Source organism: Pelobates fuscus, chromosome 11 (genome assembly GCF_036172605.1).
Source record: "Pelobates fuscus isolate aPelFus1 chromosome 11, aPelFus1.pri, whole genome shotgun sequence".
NCBI classification, from domain to species: Eukaryota; Metazoa; Chordata; class Amphibia; order Anura; family Pelobatidae; genus Pelobates; species Pelobates fuscus.
Window position 1 is genome coordinate 99,325,576 of NC_086327.1, and position 10,178 is coordinate 99,335,753.

At 35.8% G+C, this 10,178-nt stretch overlaps 1 protein-coding gene across 1 annotated transcript in view; it reads right to left on the bottom strand.

The window, feature by feature from the left end:
- LOC134576925 (mucin-3B-like) overlaps nt 1-3,701 on the bottom strand; it is a 108,178-nt gene extending 104,477 nt beyond the window's left edge. The window contains exon 1 of the mRNA XM_063435593.1: nt 3,445-3,701. Coding sequence (XP_063291663.1) covers nt 3,445-3,544 — 100 coding nt within the window. The 5' untranslated portion in view covers nt 3,545-3,701. The remainder of the gene's footprint in view (nt 1-3,444) is intronic.
- Nucleotides 3,702-10,178: the final 6,477 nt, after the last annotated feature.

The window sequence follows — 10,178 nt, forward strand, 5'->3', positions numbered from 1 at the left end:
GGTAACATAAATATGTAAAACAAACACAAGAAAAAAAGATCATAGGGTAATATGACTTTAAAATAGTATAAGATAAAGTAAGGGGAATAAATCTCACTTACAAAGGTAGAGCAGTAAAAGTCTGCTCTAACTGTAATGGCAGAAGTCCTCTTATCTCAGGACTTAGAGACCTTTTATAATCAGGACAGCAGTTAGATCCTTCTGAAGCACTTTATTGATAAATGATATAAAATAATTCACACAAAGTGATAAAATGATAAAAAGCTTCTTGTCACCCGTCCAGAGTGATCGCTCCGAAACCCGGAAGTATCTACTTGCGGTGGCTCAATCCATTAGCCGGCGGATTCCAGCTTTATTTATCGCGACCGCTTTGTATGGAGAATCTTCTGGACGGGTGACAAGAAGCTTTTTATCATTTTATCACTTTGTGTGAATTCTTTTATATCATTTATCAATAAAGTGCTTCAGAAGGATCTAACTGCTGTCCTGATTATAAAAGGTCTCTTTTGTCACCCTGACATATAACTCACCCACGTACTAATCTTTTATGAGGGGAGATTAACATATGCTTAGAGACTGATTAGGTCAAACCATACCAATTACACTGACCATACTGACTGTGAAGTTAATATCTTGAGAAGATGAATCTATTTCACCCAAGAACACATCCTGCTATCAACCTAACCTAACAAAATGCAGATAGATAAACAGATTGGTAAGAAACCAACATATAGAAGCGTTCAATTAACATAAAATTATATATTTATAAATAAAATGTTTGAATAAAACACGCGCACACATACGTTTTGAATGAAATAATATTCTAGAACTCAGTCAAAGCAAGTGATTAAGGGGCAAAGAAAGTCCATACCAGAGGGAAATTAAGTTTGGATTTGGGGTGACCACCTAAATCAGATACACTACAGAATGAAAACAGAATTGGATAAAACTGAAATCCCAGATTGTTATAAACTACATTTCCCATGATGCCAAGCTATTCTAAATAGGCTATGTTTAGCTATGACTGAACAACAAAAAACTGAAAAATCTAAAAGTTTAAGATATTTCTATAGCTAATTCTGAACAGGTGGCAGGTGTTCTGTATCTGCTTGGCAAATATGTCCTGCAGGTTTGGCTCCTTGGGATGCACACAGGTAGGTACAGCATTGCAACAGGCAACAGTTGCCAGGCAAGAATTTAGTCTCTCTACTTGTGGAATGGTGAGGAAGCAGTTTATGTAAACTTGGTTCAAGGACAGACAGGTACCTGACAAATGGGTATCTACTATGGAAAAAGAGCATTTTGGGAGTATGTGGTTGGAGTAAACTCATCTGAAAGAAACTCCATTTTGCTGGTCACCCCTCAAAAATGTAACTAGCTAATGCCATTAAACTGCCATTCTCAAAAATTAATAAAACAAAGAAATAATAGTAAAGTTGTTTCTTTAGGTGGTCTGGGAAGTTAAAGGGATTTATATTTTAAGGACAGGCAAATCCCTAACAAGCAAGACAAGCAGGAAGTTACACATCTCCCTAGAGACGACATTACATTTTAATATAATAGCCAAACACAATATTCCTAAATTAAGGCATGCCCTGGGTATTGTTTAAATACACAGATGAAGCTTGTTATAGTTTAAATCAAGTGTGTCTAACCTTTGCCTTCCAGCTCTTGATGGACTAAATCTCCCATAATTCTCTGCTAGCAAACTGATATATACTGGGATAATGACAATGTATTGCATTATAGCGTTAGAGAATGCAGGATATAAGAAGAATAGTAAAATGTCACAATTCTGAATCTATGTGTGTCTAGTGTTGCCACTTGTCCATTTTTTGTTTTGGGATGTGCTCGAGTTCTGTTGGGTAGGTCTTGAAATTAGTGCCCAGCAATGTGTAGAATTCAACTGCCCCCAGTATGGAATGAATTATCTAATTATTGCGGGGGAAAACCAACATTAATATTTTATTGATTTCACATATATAGGCTATTAATAAGTCTATCTATTCTATCAATGTAGAATGACTCTATTTAGCATCTCTGCTAAAATGACCATTTGGCTGTCCTATAAGCTTTTCCTTGTATCTTTCTTTCAATCTTTGACTTTTCCCAAGTACTTTTTTGACTGTGATCCAGGGTCTCTTAGTTCAGTGGTAACCCATGAGAACTCAGTTCATTTGCTATATTTATATAGAGAATAGAGTTCCCACACCTCTTTATATGACAGTTGGCGCACTGCTTGCAGTATATAAAAATTCATGCAGAGTACCGCACATTTTAAAATGGCAGAAAAACTTATTAAAAACTGTTCTACCTTTTTTCATTTCTGTGCAGCTTATAAACCCCCCGTGCTCTTTATATCAATTTGACATACTGACATGCTTCTATTAGTGAGCTGGCATATTAACCAAGTCCCCATTCATATCAGGGCTTTACCTTGTGTAATCCCACTTTTTCCTAATTTAGATTAAACAGAAATATTGCGGAAGATATTTTGTTAAAAATGTGTATTGTCTGAAATAGAAACTATTGTAATATACATAATAGCAATCTAAAAATTTTTTAGTAGCTTATTAAAAAATTATTTGAAATTGTACAACAGTTATAGCCTACACAAGATTTTGTTCTTCTTGTGCTCTTTTTTGAAACAGAATGTCGGTTTTATTGATCTTTTTTCAAACTGAAGAATTACTTTTATAGAAAATGTTCAGATCTAGTGGTTTATTCCCTAAACAGCGAACAGAGTGAATTTGCCAACAAACTTTCAGAATTTAAACAAAAATGGTTGAATTAGAAAACGTCTCAAATATTGATTCATTTTCTTTCCAAATCTGTTGTCAATTTATTACATCTTACTATGTTACTATAATACACCTCTAAAAATCTATTTCATGTCATCTTCAGGTACAAACAAAAAGTCTACCAAATCTAGGTTTAGCATTAAAACCTGTTCACTTATATGATGTCACTAAGCAATCCTAGCCACATTAACATTTTAGAACGAATGCCTATACATCAGAGTTCTCACAATACCTCATGTTATCCATGAATTAGATATTATGTAACATGTGGTACTTGATTATTTAAAAATTAAACTATAGCTGTAATATTTGACATAGCTAATATAGCACATACAATTTTAAGCATGGGCAACTAAATTACTTAATTAACTACAAATCCCACTATCCTTAGTGTATTTCTCTGGGAACATGCTTGCTGGTGATAGTGAGAGCTGAAGTTTTAAAGCTTTAGAGCAGGGATTGGCAACCTTCGGCACTCCAGATGTTGTGGACTACATCCCCCATAATGCTCTAACACATATAATGCTGGCAAGGCATCATGGGAGGTGTAGTCCAAAACATCTGCAGTGCCGAAGGTTGCCTTTGCCTGCTTTAGAGAATCCTGTTGAAGTTCACTATTATAAAATATATTTTCAATTCTTACCTGTGGTAGACTGTAGACTCCATTGGCAAAGTACAATGAGGTATGCTAGAAGGTAAGTCCAAATTATTTTATTAGTTGCTAGCATAGTGTCACCTCTCATTCCAATGCAGTCTTCTTGAAAACAGCAACATTAAAAAATATCAGGTTTAAACACTTTCAGTCCACTGAGTGATGCAAATTCACAAAACTTAGATGTTTTTTTGTTTTTTTTAAAAGTAGCTTTAAATTAGTATTTCCCAAATTTCTAAATTCTTCCTGGATAAGGTAAAAAAAAAAAATGTTCAGATATCGTTCCACTGCCCCAGGTTTCCTTACTAAGGTGCTTCTGTGTCAGTTTAGAGATTGAGGTTTGAGAATGAACAATAATACACTTTAACAGTTTGAGCTAGTGACAATGAAATTGCTACACACCTTAGGCAAACTCTGCTGATTGGATTATTAGCTAATGCAGCATAAAACAAACATCGTAGATGTGTCAATATCGCATTTTCATCTTTTAAGTTTTCTACTGTAACTGTTTCCACCTGACGTCATGTTGAGCTATTTTTAACTTTTGATAGGAGAGCACATCTTGTCCCAAGCATCGGGGATCTGTGAAAGAAAGTTATTTACAGAACAATAGAGTTTATTTTTTTTCCTGTTAGTTTTGGAACAAGAGACTCTTGGTAGACTGCTGCATCATCGAATGTCTAAGGAAGAAAATGACATTGTGAAAATCTAAGGGCCTTGATCTTTTAATTTAAACCCTCTAAAATGCTTCACTTTCTGACCCCTGATGCGTAAAGTCTCCTTATTAAACACCCACAGACTGAATCCAGTCTTTATTTTCGATTTACTGTAAATCCTCCAATTAAATAAAATATGCAAATTCAGCATCCATTCTTAGTTTAATTAATTACTCAATACTCAAAAGTTTCAATATAAGGCACTGGCCACCACATTAGTGGGAGTGCAAAATAAAAAAAAGAAGTGGCCGAACTGAATCAGCTTGAGTCTATATAAGTTGAGAGAACACACAAAAAACAACAAATCATGATTCTGTTCTGGGACCCCTTCTATTTAACGTGTTTATAAATGATATAGATGATAAAAAGTCATGTTTCAGTGTAGTTATAGCAATACAAGATATTACTTTGCTGCAGAGGGATTTAGTTAGACTGGGGGACTGGGCACTCAAATGGCAGATGAAATTTAATGTAGAAAAATGCAAAATTATGCACTTCGGCGTAAAGAATGCACAAGCAATTTATACCCTTAATGGAAGCGAATTAGGAATAACAACACACAAGAAGGACTTGGGAATTGTTATAGACAACAAATTATGCAACAGTTTGTGCAATGTCAATCTGCAGTTGCTAAGGTCAGTAAGGTATTGTCATGCATAAAAAAGGGCATTAATTCTCAGGATGAAAATATAATTTTGCCTCTTTATAAATTGCTGGTAAGACCACATCTTGAATATGCTGTGCAATATATTACTTTACTGAGAGGGTAGTAGATGCATGGACTAGGTATAGGTTAACACAGTAAAGGAGTTTAAGCATGCATGGGATACGCATAAGGCTATCCTAGCTATAAGATAAGGCCAGGGAAAATTGGGCAGACTAGACGGGCCGAATGGTTCTTATCTGCCGTCACATTCAATGTTTCTATGATTCATAGTCTGATGTGAAAAATTATCAGAGTCTGCCCTTACTCTACGCCTAAATCATTTGTATACTTTACCAGTGCAGTAATCATTTGAATCACAAATACATTTTTTATATTTCCTATTCTTACAAATCTGTTGGAACATATCTAAATTTTGTTTAAGTTTCACCTCTAAATTAAGGAAAAAAATACTAGTTTTGGAGCACCCTTTCTCAGAAATTCTATTGATATTATAAATACGATTATATTGCTGTTTCCAATCCAATTGTAGTTGACTGCTGCCAGCACACTCTAGGTGTGATACCCTCAAACACACAAATTCAGTGCAAGATAAAAAAGAGTGGAGCAGTAATTGTCAGTAAAGTGGCTGTTTAGGTGATAAGCCCAAACTAAGTGCAAATAGTGAAATTCTTAAGAGATAATACTTAGTATAATTCGTCCTCCAATCGGCATCCTCTCAGCACATAGAGAAATATATACAAGAAACACATGATGGTGTAGATTGCAAAACCACAATGCAAGGACTCTAGGACAAGCAGAAATGAAATGGACTCTAGGACAAGCAGAGATGAAATGGATCTATACATTGAACACAATAACACCTGACGGCTTGAATGACTTAGAAATTTGCCATTTTTTTAAAATAATCAGGTGTTGTGTATTTATATTATCATATATATATATATTTTTTTTATATATATATTTTCATACTTACATATATTTATATATTTTTATATTTTTGTTCTTCCAATGTTTTCATCTCTGCAGGTCATTGTTCATTTTCTATACCCCCCTTTTTTTTGACCATTTTTTAACAGCATCATTATTTTTAAAATTATTTGTCACTTTTGTATTTTTAACGGCCATCTATGCCTTTTTGCCTTTTTATTGAATATTGTTTACAATTGGACACTTTATACGAATTGCAGAACCAACATCACAAAATGTTATTCATATGGAAACCTCATGCACACCGTCACGGTCACTGTCACTTTAAGAACTGCTGCATGGTCACTTTTTGATTGTAACGTTTAACACCTTTGTTAATACTTTGAAGCTATATCCCTCTGCCTTTTCGTTGGTTTTATAACAGTGGTTTAAATTTTATTAAGAGGTAGACACCTTATAAATCTATTTTTTTGTTTAACATATGATGAAAAGGGCATTTTTTTTATAAAAAAATAAAAAGCAAGTAACCTTTTTTCTTGTTATTTTCCCGTTTGAAGTAGACACGGAGGATTTATAGTAGCTTGAGCTCCATAACTGACAGATGCGTGTCTTTTATAAGCAATGTGTTTTTTACTGTACTGCAAAATTGAAAATATATTTTAGTGTGTTATTATTTATGTATCTGTTTTTATGATGATGCTTTACTGCCATATTCAAGTTTAAGGACTATAGACAGCTAAATACCTTGTGTAGAGGCTTCAATTAGAAACCTGTTGAATATAAAAACAGCTAAACCTAATACAAATGGTTCAATATTTGGTTAAATTGGACTGACAGGGGAACCAATAAGAAACAATGACTGTATGGGAACAGACTTTAAATACCCTTACCAAAGATGGCCACTGAAGCATCACATCCTGAGGAAGCCGGGTGTCCGGTGAAACGCGTTGACATCACAGAAGGGGGAGGAGACAACAGAGGCTCGGGAAGCAACTCTGCAATCCAGCATTTGAAAGCATCCTTGCAGCTCCCATAATGAAGCCAGAGTCTCCTACACCCGTTTACTAAAGCTGGGCAGTGAGCGGCGGATGCCGTGCCTTACTCACAATACTCTCTTGTAAGAGGCAGTTTTTATAGTGTATATATAAATATATATATATATATATATATATATATATGTTTTGACACGTTTTCTTTTTTAGTTCATGTGATTTTTAATTTTTAATTTGTAATAAACCTTTGCATTTCTGGAGCATTTCATAGCTCAAAACATTTAATTGAGGTATTTCCTTAGTCCTATAATCTCTGAGTATATTTGTGGGAATACCTTGATTATTGCATTGTGGTTTTGCAATCTACACCATCATGTGTTTCTTGTATATATTTCTCTATATGTGCTGAGAGGAAGCCGATTGGAGGACGAATTATACCAAGTATTATGTCTTAAGAATTTCACTATTTGCACTTAGTTTGGGATTATCACCTAAACAGCCGCTTTACTGACAATTACTGCTCCACTCTTTTTTCTCACTATTTTTAACCTCTTTAATGTATTCGCATGTTATATATTCACAAATGGCTCTCAGACATTGTAGTAAAATAGAACTTCTCTTTACTTCAGTACACACACATAATGACATAACACAAGAGAGACTAACACAGGGGTTCTCAACCTTGTCCTCAAGGACCCCCTACCAGTCCAGGGTTTAGGGATTACCTGGGTGTGTCTACGGTGTTTAGAAAAAACAAAAAAAAATGTCAGTGGCAGCAGCCATGTTCTTTTCTCCTTCATGGTTTTATTTATTAATTTACTGCAAAGAAATTGGGGAGACAACAATCACTGAGTACACCCAAACTTGGTGCTAACATCCAATAAGAAGGCTGAGTACACCTAAACTTGGTGCTAACATCCAATAAGAAGGCTGAGTACACCTAAACTTGGTGCTAACATCCAATAAGAAGGCTGAGTACACCTAAACTTGGTGCTAACATCCAATAAGAAGGCTGAGTACACCTAAACTTGGTGCTAACATCCAATAAGAAGGCTGAGTACACCTAAACTTGGTGCTAACATCCAATAAGAAGGCTGAGTACACCTAAACTTGGTGCTAACATCCAATAAGAAGGCTGAGTACACCTAAACTTGGTGCTAACATCCAATAAGAAGGCTGAGTACACCTAAACTTGGTGCTAACATCCAATAAGAAGGCTGAGTACACCTAAACTTGGTGCTAACATCCAATAAGAAGGCTGAGTACACCTAAACTTGGTGCTAACATCCAATAAGAAGGCTGAGTACACCTACACTTGGTGCTAACATCCAATAAGAAGGCTGAGGGCACCCAAACTTGGTGCTAACATCCAATAAGAATGCTGAGGGCACCCAAACTTGGTGCTAACATCCAATAAGAAGGCCGAGTACACCTAAACTTGGTGCTTGCATCCAATAAGAAGGCTGAGTACACCTAAACTTGGTGCTAACATCCAATAAGAAGGCTGAGGGCACCCAAACTTGGTGCTAACACCCAATAGGAAGGCTGAGGGCATCCATACTTGGTGCTAACACCCAATAAGAAGGCTGAGGGCACCCAAACTTGGTGCTCACACCCAATAAGAAGGCTGAGTGCACCCAAACTTGGTGCTAACACCCAATAAGAAGACTGAGTACACCTAAACTTGGTGCTAACACCCAATAAGAAGACTGAGTACACCTAAACTTGGTGCTAACACCCAATAGGAAGGCTGAGGGCACCCAAACGTGGTGCTAACACCCAATAGGAAGGCTGAGGGCATCCAAACTTGGTGTTAACACCCAATAAGAAGGCTGAGGGCACCCAAACTTGGTGCTAACACCCAATAAAAAGGCTGAGGACAATGGTCATTGTTATTCCTATGGCACTAAGTTGGCAATGCTTTACAATCCTGCTGCTTCTTTCCCCTAGCATTAAGAGATCATTAAAAAATATATAGTTGGTGCTGGTGCATACCTATAACTAAATTAGTATAATCATTGTTATTCTTTCTGATTGTGATACATCCATTTAAAGTACACACCACCTGCACTGGTATTGACCATGTTAAAGACAGACATCTCTTTATACTTAACCACCAGCACTGTTACATGTCATGAACTGTTGATGCTCGACCTCTAGATTGCTTTCTTTCAGTATTGAGTAGGGTACTATAGTGAGATGTGTGTAAGTACCTCTGCAACGTATGTTCAACATGTGTATCTCCTGCATCTCTTTGAATGTTCTGTCATTATTGTTCAGGGTTTTATTTGGGAGAGTCGTTTCTTGCTTTCTTCTTTTCTCCACTTGTTCTCTTCCTTTGTAGATTGTAAGCTTATGGGCTGGCTCCTCGAGACCTTGTGCATTGCTTTGCCTCTTAGGTTAAAATTAAGTCTTGAATTACTCCTTACCTATCGTATCTGGTGCTGTGACATTTGTCGGCAATCTATAAATAAATTATATTAATACGCAAGCAGAAAGTAGGGGGGCAGGCTATATTTATTTTTGTGTTTTATTTGTTATATCACTTTTGATCATGTATACATTTTTTATGTGCTTGCACTTAGTAAAAATGAGTTTTAGTTTTTGTTTTTAAATCCAAATCTATTTACCCTTTCTCACAATATTACATCCCTGTGTTTATGATAAATAATCAATGCTGTTGTACAACAGGGACTTCAGCGACTTAGCCAGTATATTCATAATAAATAAGTGCAGTTACTGTGTGTTGTCACTTCTATAATGTCCTCTTCTCTTTTTCTTCTAGTGCAGATTGCATTGTCAAAAAAGCTGTGCTTGAGTTTTGAAATAAGAAATGCGTGCAAACAAAAATGCAAACTAAAAATAGACAGCGGTAGATCATTCCACGAGACAGAGTCATTTGGAATGACTGAATGTAATGGAAAAGCATTTTGTATACTTTGTAATGATATTGTTGTTTGCCATACGTCAAGTGTAAAACGTCACTTGGAAACCAACCACAAAGATATCGCTGAACTTGTTGATGCTGAAAGAAAAGAATTCCTAGAATGCTTTCCAACATTGTGGAACATGCAAAAGAGCATTTTAAAGGCCAAGTTTTCTCAGTTCTGCAATATGGAGACAACCTTGTCTTTTATAACTAATCCCGATAAAGCGATTTTTGAAGTACTAGTTATCTCATGCTTTAAATGGTTATTAATGTAAATTCTGGAAATGTAAGTATTAGCGTTTCAAGAAAGCTCTGTTTGGAAAAAATAAATTAAATGATCAACAAACAACTCTAGAGCAAAAATAGAGTGATAGTATAGCAGGAAAACCATTTGGCAGAGCAGAGAATGGTATCCTAAAAGTGAGGAATCCTCTGCCAAATAATTTCAAATCCATGAGAGCTCTGGGGATTGCACTCCTTACATTTTTTGGACC